The sequence below is a fragment of the Musca autumnalis genome, unplaced genomic scaffold (genome assembly GCF_047663935.1).
Source record: "Musca autumnalis isolate F117 unplaced genomic scaffold, ASM4766393v1 scaffold_5, whole genome shotgun sequence".
NCBI lineage: Eukaryota > Metazoa > Arthropoda > Insecta > Diptera > Muscidae > Musca > Musca autumnalis.
The window spans coordinates 81,865,030-81,884,362 of record NW_027412088.1 but is presented as its reverse complement, the minus strand read 5'-3'; the positions used below and the strand labels follow the sequence as shown (position 1 = coordinate 81,884,362).

General features: G+C 39.2%; 1 protein-coding gene across 1 annotated transcript; it reads right to left on the bottom strand.

Moving 5' to 3' along the window:
* Window positions 1–12,732: 12,732 nt before the first annotated feature.
* On the bottom strand, window positions 12,733–14,564 carry LOC141386675 (uncharacterized). Its single transcript, XM_073955593.1, has 2 exons — window positions 12,964–14,564; window positions 12,733–12,913 (listed from the first exon to the last, which is right to left on the bottom strand). The coding sequence occupies exons 1-2, from the start codon at window positions 14,562–14,564 to the stop codon at window positions 12,733–12,735; spliced, it is 1,782 nt and encodes a 593-aa protein (XP_073811694.1).
* Between the last annotated feature and the right edge of the window lie 4,769 nt (window positions 14,565–19,333).

Below are 19,333 nucleotides of genomic sequence, written 5' to 3'. Positions count from 1 at the left end.
CACCACGCGATATCTAAGAAACTTGACCTATGGCGAAAGTTTCCTTTTGTTTTCTTAATATACTCACCAAGGGCTTTCATCTCAAAAAGGAATTTTGCACCCCCAGACTTTGAATTCCATTTTGTGTCACAGCGATATTTATGTTTGATTGAAATCAATTAAAAAATTGAATTAATTACTTTATTTTGCTTTATATCTGTCTCTCTCAAATTGTCCACAAAACTACAACCAATTTAAAATAAGGTTTTGATTTTAAATTATTCTTTCCTTATTTGTTTGTAATGCATGATTGTAATTCCCTTACAGCTGCCGCAAATGTAGTCAGTCGACCGCTCATTACGTATGTATTCAAAAGTCATTTCGTAAATTCACTGCACTAAAATCGATTTCAGGCAATTAAATTCTTGTGGATGTTGGCTCGTCACTCGCCTTTATTTATTCTATCCGATTTTTCAAATAAATTTCACTTAACAAGAAAGAAATATTTCATATGCAGGAAATAATGTGTATGTATGTCGAATTTCCATTGCATTGCATGTGTGGGAGGTACCTGAAGGAGTGGACAAATATAGTCCATTTTCAAACCTGATCTATATCTGGTAGATATACTAGGATGTGCGCTCCAGCCAGCCAGAGAGACAGACGGACGGACGGACATGGTTAAATCAACTTCAAATTTTCTGAAACAGATTTCGTCCAAACATACTTGGGGTCTAAAACCATTATTTCGATGAGGCACATTTTGCCCGTATGAAAGTGTATATACCCTCGTTAGCATAAATGCTGAGGGTATAAAAAGACGAAAGTAGTTGTTGTTGTTTTCCATTTACCTGTTTGGGCCCTATTTTCATTTTCAATTTGGGGTGTTATTTCATGGGGCCTTATTTCTGTACGCCACAGTTATAGTCAAAATATCTAAAAAGAAAAACATTTAATTATATATAGTTATTATCTACCATTACTGATGTCTAGACAGTAGACATTCGTTTCCTTTACATGTTCACACATATGTACATAGAACTCAACCCAACTAACTAAAGGAGTGCCGTTAATTTTTATTGTCCGAAAGAAGGAAGCAAACCAAAATGTAAAGAACGAATAAAAACTTTTACCCCAAAAAGTCTGCAAAACTTATAGCCTGAAATCACGCAATAAGAGCAGTGCAAAAAAAAAAGAAATTTATTTGTCTAAAATTGTTAATAAATTAAATGCCAATTTCCATTTCATTTGGCCTTTTACAATGTACACACGAGAGTGTGCGAGTATGTGGATGAAAATTGCCAAGAATACAAACGCTACTTCCTTTCAATGTCGTTTTCTTCCTTGGCCTCTTTAAACGAGCTGTCACTTACACTTGTGTGTTGCTTTAATATTTAATGGCCTAAACAGGCAGGTGTGTGTATTTGTGTAAGTGTATTTCCATTAAAAAGGGTTTATGTAGTTTTAATAATTTATAAGTTTTGGCAATCACTTTTTATATGACTGTAACTGGCAGCAGAACGAAACATTGGCGTACATTGTTGTTGATCCTAAGATCAGGCAAATGGCACTGTTAGTTCTTCTGTTGACTACATGTGGCTAAAATTGAAATTTCAATGTGGAAACATAGCTCCAACGCCGTCTATCTACGTCAATGCCTTCAAGTTCTTGTAATATGACTGTTAGTGTCACTCCTTTTGACAGTGAAAACTAAATAATTGTTATTTTTGTATGTATATGAAGGTACGAAGAGTGTTTTTACAGCCCTTTTTTCTTTTGTTACATGTGGTTATGACGGTTTTATTAAAATATATTGTACGTTTTGTTACATTCTATCCAGATCTCAAAAATATGATTTTCTTGGTGTACTTTAGGAAGAATACAGTTAAACAACTAAATAATTGCAAAACCCGAAATTGTAAAAATTTGAATATTAATTGTTTATTAAGGGCAACAATTATGGAACAATTTACAAGTAAGAACGGCGTTAAGTTCGGCCCGGCCGAACTTGTTATACCTGCCACCAAGAGTTTTATTGAAGTGAAACTGAAATATTAGTTTCCTTTCGATTATGAAGAAGACTAAATACCAAATTTCAGAAATTTCGGTAAAACAATGTGGCTAACTTTTAACACACCGAAAACTGGGAGGTACCGTTACATGGGGGCTATATGAAGAAGTGGACCTGTACGGACAAATTTTTGAGGTGAAAGTTGAATACTTCCCAATGAAGTATAAATAACAATTTTCAGCCATATCGGTGGAATATGAAGCCACCACCTTCAAAATGCCGAAAATCGGGAGGTACACTTCTATGGGACCAATATAAAGGCGTGGACCTATACCTACAAACTTCATGTGTAAAGTTTTGCACCCCAACGAAGATTAAATACAAAATTTCAGCCATTTCGGTGAAGCCACAACCTTCAATATAACGAAAACTGAGATTTACCTTCTATGGGGGCTATATTAAGGCGTGCACCTGTACCGACACATTTCGGGGGAGAAGTTTAATGCCACTAACGAAAACTAAATGCCACATTTCAGCCATTTCAAAGGCATAATGAGGCCACAACATTCAAAATACCGAAAATCGGGAGGTACCGTTCTATGGGGGATATATGAAGGAGTGGACCTGTACGGATAAATTTTTTGGTGAATGTTGAATACCTCCCAGTGAAGTATAAATACCAAATTTCAGCCATTTCGGAGGAATATTGAAGCCACAACCTTCAAAATACCGAAAATCTGGAGGTACCGTTCTATGGGGGCTATATGAAGGAGTGGACCTGTACGGATACATTTTTGGGTGAAAGTCACCTACCGTCTATCATCATCACAACCTATCATCATCACAACCTGAACAACAATACATAAACATCTCTATAATAGACCAACCACCGCACATCACTGCAGACCAGTCACCACACACAACAACTTGATTATAAACTTACAACCATCATCACAACCTCAGCAAAAACATATAAACTTATATCCATCATCATAGCATCACCTACACACTCAACTTCACAAACAAATCCGCAATAGGCCAGCATCTATCATCATCACATATAGTCCAACCACAACACCCAGTTTCTGTAAGGATGATCACAATGGACCTCAAGGTCTCCGAGTGAGGTAGCTGCCAACAACGGTAGCTGCGCGTCCTAAAACCAAATATAAATAACAAATTTCAGCCATTTCGGAGGAATATTGAGGCCTCCATATGAAGGAGTGGACCTGTACGGATAAAGTTTTGGGGTGAAAGTTGAATACCAAATTTCAGCCTTTTCGGAGGAAAATTGAGGTCACAACCTTCAAAATACCGGAAATCGGGAGGTATCGTTCTATGGGGGCTATCTATATGAAGCAGTGAATCTAAGCCGACAAATTGCATATGAAAAGTTTTATACCCCAAATGAAGATTAAATACCAAATGTCAGCCATTTCGGTGGAATATTAATGCCACCACCCTCAAAATGCCGCAAATCGGGAGGTAGCGTTCTATGGGGGCTATATGAAGACGTGGCCTATAACGACAAAATTCTGAGGAAAAGTTGTATACCAAATTTTAGCCATTTATAATAATGAAGCTAAAACCTTCAAAATACCGAAAATAGGGTGTTGACGTTCTATGGGGGCCATATCAAAACGTGGACCGATGTAGCCCATTTGCAATACCAAACATCCTAGGAGTAATAAAAACTTCTGTACCAAATTACAAACCTCTATCTTAAAAAATGCTAGCTGCATCTTGATTTCAACAGAGGGACGGGCGGACGGACAGACGGACATGGTTATATCGACTTAGAATTTTACCCTGATTAAGATTATACATATTTTATAGGGTGTCCTATGAATATTTCGATGTGTTACAAACGGAATGACAAATGTAATTATACCTTCCATATTATGGTGGTGGGTATAAAAAGTGTCAGTCGGCTTTGCCGACAGAGATAACCATACCAGCCTGTGTTTTGGGACATATCGAGAGATCGAATCCCGGTTATTATCGGTTAAAAACATACTTGTTTTCCCCGAGAATTATGTTTAAAGGGGTTCTCAGAATTGTGTGTCCTTGTTTGGAAGAATAAACTTGCCGATTAAAATACCGAGACTAAGTTATATATCCTAACGTTGGTGGACAGTCCGAATATATAACCCTTTGCTATTAAAATTGATTTGGATTAAACTGCAGAAGTGTTGAGCTTTGGCATAGTAGATACCTGAAAGAAAGGACCAATATAGACAATTCCCTTCTTATTTCTAACAGCTCTTGGTCCAATATCTGAAAAATAATAGACCGTTCTAATAGGAAAATTTGTGTGTGAGGCATCAGATGTAGTGTACCGATATAGGCTATGTTCCATCCTGATATATGTTCTAAAAAATATAGAGATGTGCAACGTTTGCACAAAATCGGTTACACCCATTTTAGCGAATATTTTGTAACTTTTATGGGGAGGTACCAGAAGGAGTGAGCCGATATGACCCACATTCGAACATAAATTATGTTTGGCCAAAATGTTAACCAAATCAATTAAAGCGTTCGAGAGTTATTGTGCACATAAATAGCTAACAGGATTCCATATCTATTCGTAGATGTTTACACATTTACTAAATTTATTTTAAATTTTTGGGAAAAATCAACAAATAATAAAAAAATCTTGAAGTAAATCCAAATTATCCTGCCTCATCCCAAAAAAAGGTTGGAACACTCCTCTAAGCAGTTTTGGTCTTGAGACAGTGCAAATTTTGCGGAAAATCTCAGTATCAGTATCGGATCATTTACCGACATTTTCCGAAAAATTTGCACTGTTCCAAAGCCAAAACTGTCTGAAGAAGTGTTCCAATAATTTTGCAATGTAGCAGAGAGTTCTTAACTATTGTTTTGGCTACAATTTTTGTCCTGGTGTTGGATCAAAAATCTCAATGGTTTGGCTGGTGGATAAAACGTCGATAAAAAGTCAAAATCCGGGGGCTCGACAATAAGAATGTACCTTCCGATTTTCAGTGTTTTTGGAATATTACCTACATTTTTGACGGAACCACATGTAATTTGACCTTTGAGGAGGTATTGGTCACAAAACTTCTTCACTAAAAATTGTGAACACAGGTTCATATTTTGGTATAGTTACTGTATAATGGTATCTCCCGATTTTCGCTATTTTGAGGGTGATAACTACATTGTTTGACCGAACTACCCGTAACTTTTCCACCAAAAATTTTCAACATAGGTCCATGTTTTGGTATAGCCACCATATAACGTATACAGTACATGTTTTCACCGAACTGTCTGTAATTTGGCATTTGAGGTTCCCAGTGGTGACAAAACTTATTCGCCAAAAATTGTAATATGTAAATAGGTCCATGTTTTAGTAAAGCCTCATATAACGGTACCTTCCTATTTTACGTATATTGAGGTTCCCAGTTGTTAAAAAACGTCTACAGTAAAAATTGTGGACACTGGCTCACGTTGTGGTAAAGTCCCCATATAACGGTACCGCCCGATGTCAGGATTTTTGAGGAAGTAAGCTTAATTTTTGATCGAATTAATTGTAGTGTGAAAATAGAGGTTCCCAGCGATCTCAAAGCTTCTACACTAAAAATTATCAACATATGTCCATGCTTTGATCGATCAAAGTTGGTAACAACTGGAGATGGATACAATTGGTATACATATATGTGGTTATAAGCACAAATTAAAAATGAGTAATGAAAGGATCAAAGTCGGGCGAAGCCCACTATATGATATCCTACTACTAGCTACTTCCAAATCTCGACCGATTTCAATATAGTTTGGTAAACATATTTCTAGACCTAATTCTGTTACACATTCCAAATTTCATCAAAACGGACAGATATATCGTGTTTGGTGCATCTAATACCCCAAGTTGGCCGAAAATATATCACCAATATTTTTGAAAATTTAACATAGCTGAAGCCAAGGTTTACCCTTTTAGAACACGCGACTTGTGATTGTATATTATACAAATTAAATGTTTATGGATAAAATGAAATGTTTTTGGACTTGGCAAAAAATATTGGCCTCAAAAGTTAATTAGCTTGGAAGCTGTGGCTATATTTATGTTAGAAAATGGGTAAAAATGGGTTGAAGCCAACGTGTCTTTTTTTGTTTTCTCTCGATTTGTGTGTAAACCACACTTCTCACGATTTTCCTGTCAAAGTAAAAGTAGAAGCCAACTAAATAAGGATAATCTCACTAATGTATAACTTTTCAAAATTTCATCAGCGTCTACCAATAAATGACGCTGACATTTTGAAGCCAAATTTACAGTGTTTTTTGACATTTTCTTCTAGTCGCGTTCCGCAAACAGATTTTTCAAAAAGGCTTTAATAGGATTATAGTACTTGCGATTCTGAGCTTTTTGATACGTATATCGTGAATGTAGCCTCCACAGCTTCACAGAAATATGTATCGAAATGACGAAATTTTGTGTGAATATTTTTCTAAAAATCATATTATTCGGGCCTAATTTTTACAATTGTCATTCGATTTCCTCGTACTTGATTGCACATTTTAGTTTTTTACGTTCCGGATCTAATAAATCATTCTCCGTGAAAATCCATCCACTGAAACGCGAGTTACAAGAAAATCCAAAGTAGAAAAAATCACCTAAAATTGTTTTTGGAAATATCGCGTATTTTATCGCGTTTTCTGCGGTTCGTTTCCACTGCAATGAAACAACTAATACAGCATCTTTGTTTTAGCGGAAACAGAGATTTGAAAACTTCACTGATAAGGGAGCTACATTCATTTTATCCCAAAAAATAGTGTGTGATGCTACATCCACGGTTCTTCGTTGACCGCCTTGAAATAGATATATATCGATGTAGATTTTTATGGTGGACACTGAAATCGGATGCGGACAAAAAGCATACGCACTCCGCGCAAGTTAGCGACGTTATATAGGTTTTTAGGCACTAAGATGCAGCCGATGCTACATCTTAGCCACCAAATTAAATTTCGAAAACTATATTCAAATTAAAAGATACGGTATTACTGTACATGAAAATCACATGCGGACAAACTGATTTTGATAATTACGCGATTTACACGTATTTAAAAATGCATATAAATAAAAATGGGTTATTTGACCTCTATTTCCATTTCAGAAGCTTTGACATATATCCCCATCAACCCAATTAGCTTCCCTAATGGGAAAGCTTTAATATGAATGTCAATAAAGCAAAATCCGTCTATTTTGTTGGGAGATTTAAGCAAAATGAAGGAAGTATTCCTATAAATTTTTACAATATTTTCTACTACATAATGCATGTGAAAAATATTTTTTTAAACAAAAAATTATTTTTTTTTTGACCGAAATATGTGCTTATTTTGGCTGTAACATCCAAACTATAACACCAATCTGTATGATTGTAGTCTCATTTGATTTGCCGTGAAGTTTGGATCCACAACAATTTTTTTTGTAATTTTATGACCACTAAATGGGCCTTAATTTTGAAAAAAGTAGACTTATATTCAATAATTTATCAATTTTTTGTACATTCCGCGAATTCTGTGTAACATTTTGCAGGTATTATGCAATCTACTCGCTGAAGTAACTTCGAGAGAACTTTTTTGTAACAATTGTGCTCATTAAAATAATTAGCGTTTTTATAATATTTTCTTTCTTAAAAAGCGAAATAAAAGCGCCATAACTTTTGTCCGCAACAACCAAAAATTGGCTCGCGACCAGATTCGTACTCGGAATTTTTTTCTTAACCTACATATCAAAAATAGTTGATGTAGCGCGAAAAAAATTTATCCTTTTTTCTGAAATGGAATATGAAATAATTGACAATATTCCTGATATACATATGTGAGCTATATCCAAATCGTAACTGATTTCAATATAATTTGTCACATTTATTTCTAGACAAATTCCGATACAAGTTCCAAATTTTATCAAAATTGGACAGATATAGCGTGATTGTTGCGCTATATACTTAAAATCGGACGAAAAGATATATAGGAGCTGTATACAAATCTAAAAATATTTTTTGCCAAAGGACGAACGTCATTTATTTTGGTAAAACCGCCAAATAAACAGAGTTCGTCTTTTGAAACAAAAATGATTTTCTCAAATTTTCAGTTGAGTCGGACAATAAATGCGACTTGTACTTTGATTACAAAAAGACATGGACAGACGGACGGTCACGCATTAATCGACTCAGAAAGTGATTTTATGTATATCACTAACCGGAACTGTGGGTCTATCTCGCTTCCTTTTTTGTTACAAACAAATGCAGGGTATAAAAAAACACACACAGTCTAATTCATTTCGAAATCGATGTACAAAACTGAGATTTAAAAGTGAATAAATTTACATACACATATACATATTTACGAAAGATAAATAAATTTTATTGCCGGAAATGCGCTATGTTTTCCTGTTATCACGTGTATAGCTAATTTTCATAATTTTCCATATCACGTACAGCTGCTTGAATTTTTGATTTACATTTTTAACCTGAATAAAGTTTATTATGTCTCTCTAAACCTGTTATAATTGCCACTTTCACAAAGTTTTGCATTTCCGCATAAGAAACTATGCATTGCCTACCAACTTCCTGTGTGACAAAATAAAAATGCCTACTTAAGCATGTTTTGCAAGAAACGGACTGCGAAATTCTGGGTGATATTTATAGCGGGTTGCTTAGTGAGTCGCATAGGTTAAACGAAATTGTCTAGCAAAAGTGTTTAATATTTTTATAACATGATGCGAGGGGAGCTAAAAATCTGGCCTAGGCAGCACACAGTATTGCCAGGCGTCATTCGACTTTTTTTTGAAAGTTTGACAGTTTTTAGGCTAAACGTATTCAGGACAGTTTGACATACGATCAATTGTTGTGTTGTTTATAGTGGCTTGATTGAGACTAATGTAAAACATGGTTTTTGAACGCTTTTACTGCATCATCTGGCGATTGCTGCGATCTTGGATTATCCGTTCAGGCACGGCTTAATTTTTTTCTGGCACAACCGCCGTTTTGACTTTTGATTTTTAGCGAGTGCGTCTAGATTGATTTCATTAATTAGTTTTTCATAGTGCTATAGAATGATTCTTTTCGACATTGTGAAAAACGATCGAAAATGATGAAAAATGATCGGAAGAAAATGTTCACAAGTAAATTCCATTTTTTTTTTGTAAAGTGATTTTTTTCGAATTACTTTAACCAACCCAACACATGGTGCTATGTCCAACTGTCCTGACAACGGTTTTGCTAAATGATGCTTGGCAAACTCTGTGGATTGCCTAGGCCAGAAACTTTTTTAGTTTCCCTCGTATATTATTCACATGTTTTTTATACCCTCCACTATAATATGTAGGAGAGTATACTTAAATTTGTCATTCCGTTTGTAACACATCAAAATATTCCTTGGAGACTGAAAATGCCAGTAATGGGAATTTCTGTGGAGGAAGAATTGCTGGATTTACTGCTGTTTCGGATAGCAAAATATTTCATGGATATCGAAATATTTTCCTCTCGATTGCAGTTTTGGAAGGATGGGAAGAAAAGGAAATAAAACAAGCGTATAAGTCGTTTTGAAAGAACAGTATTGGTTCTTTATTTATTCAAATTTTGGGAATTTGAACAGCGCTTACCGAAGTAACAACAATATTGGTTGATGGTTTGGTAACAAGTGAATTGCATTTATTTAAAGGAAAAAAGCAAAGCCACGGAGAGGACACAAACGGACATGTTGAGTGAAAGAGTAACACCCACACAAACAAAGCTTGTGGGTGTATTCGAAACTTAGGGTATGCAATTAGGGTGACCAGATCAGGAAAATTTCACATTAACATCACCGGGCCCCTTGCAGTACCACTGCAATGGAAAGAAAGGAGAATTCCGTGTGTGTCCCGTCTGTTTACAAACAGGCATGAACGTTACTGAATGAAGGAATATGAATTAGATCAAGATGTTAAATCTAAGCATGGATGTGATGAATAGGAGGATGACATCAGCTCTGCCAGGAATCCGTATTAGCATCTTGGACTTCATGAGGTAGATCTGAAAAGGTAAAGTTTGTGCTTTGGAGGGAAAGAAAAACAATAGTGCATTCAGACTAATTCAGGTTTATTCAGAATTCATGGTAACGTAGAATAGTAAAAGAAAAATGGAAATTTTGGGGAACGGACCCATCAGGAACATACGCCATAAACGACCCAGCCAAACAAGGTGCTCTGAGCCGTTGGTAAGCCACTTCTCGAGTATACCCCCTCCGTGACGACCTTCGGGTACATATCCACTCCAATCACAATGTCGACACCCGAAGACTGGTAAAATTTGGGGTCGGCAAAGATGAGGTGGGGGAAATTACTTTTGAATTCCTCTGGCAAGGACTCCGCAGGGGTCTTCGTCGTAATCCGGTTGTCGACTCGAAATGTGCCCTCTATGTTCACATTCGAGTCATGCCGAGAGAATAACGTCAGCTGGCATACCGTCTCCTCTCTTAAGGTCAGCGTACTCAACTGGCTCTTCTCCACAAACGCTCTTGAGACCCGACTGACCGGCGATGCTGAGTCCAAAAGACAACGAGCCACAGTCTTCGCATCAATCCTTACGAGGACCGTAGGCAGCAGAATGGTTCGGTTTTGCCGTATCAGGGAAGTGAGAGACCCTTTCGTGCTGCGCGATACTGGCGCGGATGCCTGCGGTCTCGGTTGGGGTCGCGCTGCCTTGGAGGTGGATGGCCGTGGTGAGTTGGATGGAGACTTCGAGCGCGATTTCGGAGAGGGCGGAAGGATTTGGTCCCGCAACTTGGGATCCACGTGAAGGAGAGTGTGGTGAAACTTGTTGCAGTGACGACAGCCGGTTTCACTCAAACACGAACCTTCAGAATGGTCCAGGGCTAAACAATTTACACAGTATTTGTGTTCCCGGACCACCTTCATTCTCTTTGCCATGTCCATTTGAAGGAACTTGTAGCATCGACGCAGTGCATGAGGACGCTGGCAGAGGCGGCATAAGAACTGTCCCCTTTTGTACGACGCTGCTTTGGAACGATTGGCTTTGTTGTTGTTGGATGAGTGTTTGGGCATGACGGTACTAGGGAGGGTATGGACGAAACACCACAGGACAGAAAGGAAGAAGAAGAAATGATGAACTTAATTAGCTGATAGGACAACTAACTTTGTGATCGGACGCGTAACAACGCCCTTCTGCGTCACAATATCAGCGACTCGAACATGCCGATCTGAACCAAGGTAAGTTTTGGAGACTCTACCAAGGCGCCAGGAATTCGGCGGAAGATTTTCATCATAAATGGCGACTAGTGCGTTCTCTTCAATATCTCTCTCTGGAGTCTGCCACTTATAACGCTTTTGAAGCTCCAGGAGGTATTCGGTTTTCCAACGAGCACAGAAACTCTGATGGATAGCCTTCAAACGCTGCCACCGATTGAGCATGGAGACTGAACTCTCATCAACGTTGGGATCGATAGGAGCTAAGATGGGAGTCCCGATCAAGAAATGACCTGGCGTCAAAGCGGCGAAATCAGTTGGCTCGCTGGAAATAGGAGACAAAGGACGAGAGTTCAGACAGGCTTCAATCCTGGACAGAAGTGTCGAGAACTCTTCGAACGTAAATTTGCGGGAGCCGGCGAACTTTCGGAAATGGGTTTTGAAACTCTTAACCCCGGCTTCCCAGAGGCCACCCATATGAGGCGCCCCAGGTGGAATAAAGTGCCAACTGAGATTTTGGAAGGAAAAACATTCGACCACTGCAGCACGAGATGCCTGGAGAAACTCTCTCGCGAGAACTTTGGAAGCACCCACAAATGTCGTACCATTGTCAGAGTACAAATGTGCGGGGCATCCTCGCCGAGAGACGAATCTGTGGAAGGCTGCTAAGAACGAGGATGTGGAAAGATCGGGAGTGGCCTCGAGATGAATTGCCTTGGTCGAAAAACAAATGAAAACGCACACATATCCTTTTGTGATACGACATGTGCGACCGGAGTAAGCTTTGATGTCAAAGGGACCTGCGAAGTCGAGGCCCGTGCGGAAGAAAGGACGAGAGATTTCGGTACGCTCAGGAGGGAGCGCAGCCATTATTTGTTTTTGACATCGCTTTTTGTACAGAATACAAGGCCGACATTTATTGATTGTGGTCTTAATCAGGTTCTTGACTTTAGGAATCCAGTATTGGGATCTTATTACTCGAAGAACCAGTTGATTGCCGCCATGGATAGTAATTTTGTGGACAAAATCAACATATAGCCGGGAAAATTGGCAGTTGTACGGAAGGATAATAGGACGCTTCTCATCATAGGAAATGCATGGGGCGGAATCTAAACGACCACAGGACCGGATTAAGCCATCGGAATCTAAGAATGGATTTAGACTTAGAATCGAACTGGATGAGGAAATCGGCTGATTGCAGGATAAAGCCTTGTATTCATTTGGAAAATGGAACTTCTGGTACCATTTTACCAGCAGACTTCGCGCAACAAGGATTTCAGAATTGGAAACCAAGTGCGACTCATGAAGGAAATCGGAACGGAATCGTGGATGTGTCCGCCTGAAAAACCGATGGACGTAAGCAAACACCCTGAGGGCCCGAGGATACGACGAAATATTTTCAAGAATATCAACGGAATCCTCGAAATAGGAAAAGTGGACCTTAAGGGGCTTGCGTTCCGCGCTTGTGTCTTGGATAGGAACATTGTCCGGCCATCGATCGACGGAATCACGAAGCCAGGTCGGCCCAAACCACCAGAGATCATTATCGACGATATCTGATGGTAGGAGACCACGACTCGCTAAGTCTGCCGGGTTGGATTCGGAAGGAACATGGTGGAATTTGGAAGGATGAACCACCTGAATTATATTGGAAACCCGATTGGCAACGAATGTTAGCCAATGGCATGGCGGTTTGGAAAGCCAGGAGAGAACTATCGTAGAGTCTGTCCAGCAGAACAAGGAATAATTGGATATGTCAAGTGTCGGAAGCAACGTATCGATCATTTCTGCTAATAGGACAGCCCCACATAGTTCTAGACGTGGAATGGACAATGTCTTAACTGGAGCAACTCTTGTTTTGGAATACACCAGGTGAGTGGATATGGAGGAACCTCGAGCTATTCGCACATATAAAGCGGCTGCGTATGCCTTTTCAGAGGCATCGCAGAAACCATGAAATTGAATTTCAGCGGAAGGAATGTAATGGAGCCATCTTGGAATACTGACTCGATCAAGACTAGAATAGTCGGATTGGAAAATCTTCCACTGAGACAGTGTGATTGGACTTATAACTTCGTCCCAACCTGTTCCATCGGACCATATTTTCTGCATTATAATTTTTGCCACAACGATGCATGGCGAAAGCCAGCCTGCAGGATCAAAAAGTTTGGAGATCTGGGAAAGAATTTCCCTCTTTGTGTAGGAACAAGAATTTGGAAAAGGCGTTGTGACGAAGAAAAATGAATCTGAACGAGCGTTCCAACGAATTCCTAGCGTTTTTGCTGTGCTACTATCGTCGAAGTTCAGGAAATCTTCACACAACAAATGATCATTAGGAAGATCCGCTAGAATATCCATTGAGTTCGCTGTCCATTTTCGAAGGGAGAAACCAGCTGATGATAGAGCGGATTTAAGCTCATTTTTGGAATTGATAGCTTCGGAAAGTGAATGTGCACCGGAGAGTACATCATCCACGTACATATCATTGCGGATAATGGAACTTGCCTTTGGATGGCTACTTTGGACATCATCAGCTAGTTGCAAAAGGGTGCGAATAGCTAAGTAGGGAGCACAATTGACACCGAAAGTGACAGTTTGTAGCTCGAAATCTTGGATGATTTCACCTGGGTGGTTGCGGAAGACAATTCTTTGGAACGGAGTATGATCAGAATGGACAAGAATCTGGCGGTACATTTTTTGGATGGCAGCATTGAACACGAAACGGAATAATCGCCATTTGAGAATGAGTGTGGTCAAGTCATTCTGCAACACTGGACCTGTATGCAAAATATCATTGAGACTTTGACCATTGGATGAAGCAGCCGATGCGTTGAAAACCACACGAACTTTTGTGGTGGTTCTATCCGGCTTTACAACGGAATGATGCGGCATATAGTAGTGGCCTGGATTAGAATTGGAACTCGGAGTTTGAATTGGAACCATATGCTTCAGCTGAATGTACTCATCCAGAACCTGATCATACTCTAATTTAAAATTCGGATTTCGGAGAAGACGGCTCTCATTGCGGAGGAATTGAGAGACCGCACTTGGACGGGATTGTCCTAGGAAAATTTTATCTGGAAAACCTTCCTTGAAGGGAAGGCGAACGACATACCTGCCGTCTTCGTTTCTCGTGGTAGTCGAAACAAACAGTTCTTCGCAAGATTTATCGGAATTGGAAGTGAACTTCTTTCTTGTACCATTCTCCACCTCCCAGAAACGGCGTATTTCCTTGTCAAGGGAAATTTCGCAGAAGTTGGAGACTACGGTGGACGATGGAGAAGAGAGGGGAATGGGACCGGTAAGAACCCATCCGAAGATGGTCTCTTGTCCCATTAGGGATTCACACAAATTATGCATTACCCCGGATCGCATGATTTCAGGAATAAAATCACCTCCAACTAGCAGATCAATAGCGGAACTCTTGTGGAAATGAGGATCTGCTAGCTTGATGTTAGGAAGGCGAGAGAACAAGGACGTGGGCAGAGTCTGCGAAGGGAGATTTCCAGATAACTTCGGAACGACAAATGCCTGGACTTCAACTTGGACGAACTTCTCAAGTCTGGAACATAATAATATGGAACATGGTTATTTGACCTCTATTTCCATTTCAGAAGCTTTGACATATATCCCCATCAACCCAATTAGCTTCCCTAATGGGAAAGCTTTAATATGAATGTCAATAAAGCAAAATCCGTCTATTTTGTTGGGAGATTTAAGCAAAATGAAGGAAGTATTCCTATAAATTTTTACAATATTTTCTACTACATAATGCATGTGAAAAATATTTTTTTAAACAAAAAATTATTTTTTTTTTTGACCGAAATATGTGCTTATTTTGGCTGTAACATCCAAACTATAACACCAATCTGTATGATTGTAGTCTCATTTGATTTGCCGTGAAGTTTGGATCCACAACAATTTTTTTTGTAATTTTATGACCACTAAATGGGCCTTAATTTTGAAAAAAGTAGACTTATATTCAATAATTTATCAATTTTTTGTACATTCCGCGAATTCTGTGTAACATTTTGCAGGTATTATGCAATCTACTCGCTGAAGTAACTTCGAGAGAACTTTTTTGTAACAATTGTGCTCATTAAAATAATTAGCGTTTTTATAATATTTTCTTTCTTAAAAAGCGAAATAAAAGCGCCATAACTTTTGTCCGCAACAACCAAAAATTGGCTCGCGACCAGATTCGTACTCGGAATTTTTTTCTTAACCTACATATCAAAAATAGTTGATGTAGCGCGAAAAAAATTTATCCTTTTTTCTGAAATGGAATATGAAATAATTGACAATATTCCTGATATACATATGTGAGCTATATCCAAATCGTAACTGATTTCAATATAATTTGTCACATTTATTTCTAGACAAATTCCGATACAAGTTCCAAATTTTATCAAAATTGGACAGATATAGCGTGATTGTTGCGCTATATACTTAAAATCGGACGAAAAGATATATAGGAGCTGTATACAAATCTAAAAATATTTTTTGCCAAAGGACGAACGTCATTTATTTTGGTAAAACCGCCAAATAAACAGAGTTCGTCTTTTGAAACAAAAATGATTTTCTCAAATTTTCAGTTGAGTCGGACAATAAATGCGACTTGTACTTTGATTACAAAAAGACATGGACAGACGGACGGTCACGCATTAATCGACTCAGAAAGTGATTTTATGTATATCACTAACCGGAACTGTGGGTCTATCTCGCTTCCTTTTTTGTTACAAACAAATGCAGGGTATAAAAAAACACACACAGTCTAATTCATTTCGAAATCGATGTACAAAACTGAGATTTAAAAGTGAATAAATTTACATACACATATACATATTTACGAAAGATAAATAAATTTTATTGCCGGAAATGCGCTATGTTTTCCTGTTATCACGTGTATAGCTAATTTTCATAATTTTCCATATCACGTACAGCTGCTTGAATTTTTGATTTACATTTTTAACCTGAATAAAGTTTATTATGTCTCTCTAAACCTGTTATAATTGCCACTTTCACAAAGTTTTGCATTTCCGCATAAGAAACTATGCATTGCCTACCAACTTCCTGTGTGACAAAATAAAAATGCCTACTTAAGCATGTTTTGCAAGAAACGGACTGCGAAATTCTGGGTGATATTTATAGCGGGTTGCTTAGTGAGTCGCATAGGTTAAACGAAATTGTCTAGCAAAAGTGTTTAATATTTTTATAACATGATGCGAGGGGAGCTAAAAATCTGGCCTAGGCAGCACACAGTATTGCCAGGCGTCATTCGACTTTTTTTTGAAAGTTTGACAGTTTTTAGGCTAAACGTATTCAGGACAGTTTGACATACGATCAATTGTTGTGTTGTTTATAGTGGCTTGATTGAGACTAATGTAAAACATGGTTTTTGAACGCTTTTACTGCATCATCTGGCGATTGCTGCGATCTTGGATTATCCGTTCAGGCACGGCTTAATTTTTTTCTGGCACAACCGCCGTTTTGACTTTTGATTTTTAGCGAGTGCGTCTAGATTGATTTCATTAATTAGTTTTTCATAGTGCTATAGAATGATTCTTTTCGACATTGTGAAAAACGATCGAAAATGATGAAAAATGATCGGAAGAAAATGTTCACAAGTAAATTCCATTTTTTTTTTGTAAAGTGATTTTTTTCGAATTACTTTAACCAACCCAACACATGGTGCTATGTCCAACTGTCCTGACAACGGTTTTGCTAAATGATGCTTGGCAAACTCTGTGGATTGCCTAGGCCAGAAACTTTTTTAGTTTCCCTCGTATATTATTCACATGTTTTTTATACCCTCCACTATAATATGTAGGAGAGTATACTTAAATTTGTCATTCCGTTTGTAACACATCAAAATATTCCTTGGAGACTGAAAATGCCAGTAATGGGAATTTCTGTGGAGGAAGAATTGCTGGATTTACTGCTGTTTCGGATAGCAAAATATTTCATGGATATCGAAATATTTTCCTCTCGATTGCAGTTTTGGAAGGATGGGAAGAAAAGGAAATAAAACAAGCGTATAAGTCGTTTTGAAAGAACAGTATTGGTTCTTTATTTATTCAAATTTTGGGAATTTGAACAGCGCTTACCGAAGTAACAACAATATTGGTTGATGGTTTGGTAACAAGTGAATTGCATTTATTTAAAGGAAAAAAGCAAAGCCACGGAGAGGACACAAACGGACATGTTGAGTGAAAGAGTAACACCCACACAAACAAAGCTTGTGGGTGTATTCGAAACTTAGGGTATGCAATTAGGGTGACCAGATCAGGAAAATTTCACATTAACATCACCGGGCCCCTTGCAGTACCACTGCAATGGAAAGAAAGGAGAATTCCGTGTGTGTCCCGTCTGTTTACAAACAGGCATGAACGTTACTGAATGAAGGAATATGAATTAGATCAAGATGTTAAATCTAAGCATGGATGTGATGAATAGGAGGATGACATCAGCTCTGCCAGGAATCCGTATTAGCATCTTGGACTTCATGAGGTAGATCTGAAAAGGTAAAGTTTGTGCTTTGGAGGGAAAGAAAAACAATAGTGCATTCAGACTAATTCAGGTTTATTCAGAATTCATGGTAACGTAGAATAGTAAAAGAAAAATGGAAATTTTGGGGAACGGACCCATCAGGAACATACGCCATAAACGACCCAGCCAAACAAGGTGCTCTGAGCCGTTGGTAAGCCACTTCTCGAGTATACCCCCTCCGTGACGACCTTCGGGTACATATCCACTCCAATCACAATGTCGACACCCGAAGACTGGTAAAATTTGGGGTCGGCAAAGATGAGGTGGGGGAAATTACTTTTGAATTCCTCTGGCAAGGACTCCGCAGGGGTCTTCGTCGTAATCCGGTTGTCGACTCGAAATGTGCCCTCTATGTTCACATTCGAGTCATGCCGAGAGAATAACGTCAGCTGGCATACCGTCTCCTCTCTTAAGGTCAGCGTACTCAACTGGCTCTTCTCCACAAACGCTCTTGAGACCCGACTGACCGGCGATGCTGAGTCCAAAAGACAACGAGCCACAGTCTTCGCATCAATCCTTACGAGGACCGTAGGCAGCAGAATGGTTCGGTTTTGCCGTATCAGGGAAGTGAGAGACCCTTTCGTGCTGCGCGATACTGGCGCGGATGCCTGCGGTCTCGGTTGGGGTCGCGCTGCCTTGGAGGTGGATGGCCGTGGTGAGTTGGATGGAGACTTCGAGCGCGATTTCGGAGAGGGCGGAAGGATTTGGTCCCGCAACTTGGGATCCACGTGAAGGAGAGTGTGGTGAAACTTGTTGCAGTGACGACAGCCGGTTTCACTCAAACACGAACCTTCAGAATGGTCCAGGGCTAAACAATTTACACAGTATTTGTGTTCCCGGACCACCTTCATTCTCTTTGCCATGTCCATTTGAAGGAACTTGTAGCATCGACGCAGTGCATGAGGACGCTGGCAGAGGCGGCATAAGAACTGTCCCCTTTTGTACGACGCTGCTTTGGAACGATTGGCTTTGTTGTTGTTGGATGAGTGTTTGGGCATGACGGTACTAGGGAGGGTATGGACGAAACACCACAGGACAGAAAGGAAGAAGAAGAAATGATGAACTTAATTAGCTGATAGGACAACTAACTTTGTGATCGGACGCGTAACAACGCCCTTCTGCGTCACAATATCAGCGACTCGAACATGCCGATCTGAACCAAGGTAAGTTTTGGAGACTCTACCAAGGCGCCAGGAATTCGGCGGAAGATTTTCATCATAAATGGCGACTAGTGCGTTCTCTTCAATATCTCTCTCTGGAGTCTGCCACTTATAACGCTTTTGAAGCTCCAGGAGGTATTCGGTTTTCCAACGAGCACAGAAACTCTGATGGATAGCCTTCAAACGCTGCCACCGATTGAGCATGGAGACTGAACTCTCATCAACGTTGGGATCGATAGGAGCTAAGATGGGAGTCCCGATCAAGAAATGACCTGGCGTCAAAGCGGCGAAATCAGTTGGCTCGCTGGAAATAGGAGACAAAGGACGAGAGTTCAGACAGGCTTCAATCCTGGACAGAAGTGTCGAGAACTCTTCGAACGTAAATTTGCGGGAGCCGGCGAACTTTCGGAAATGGGTTTTGAAACTCTTAACCCC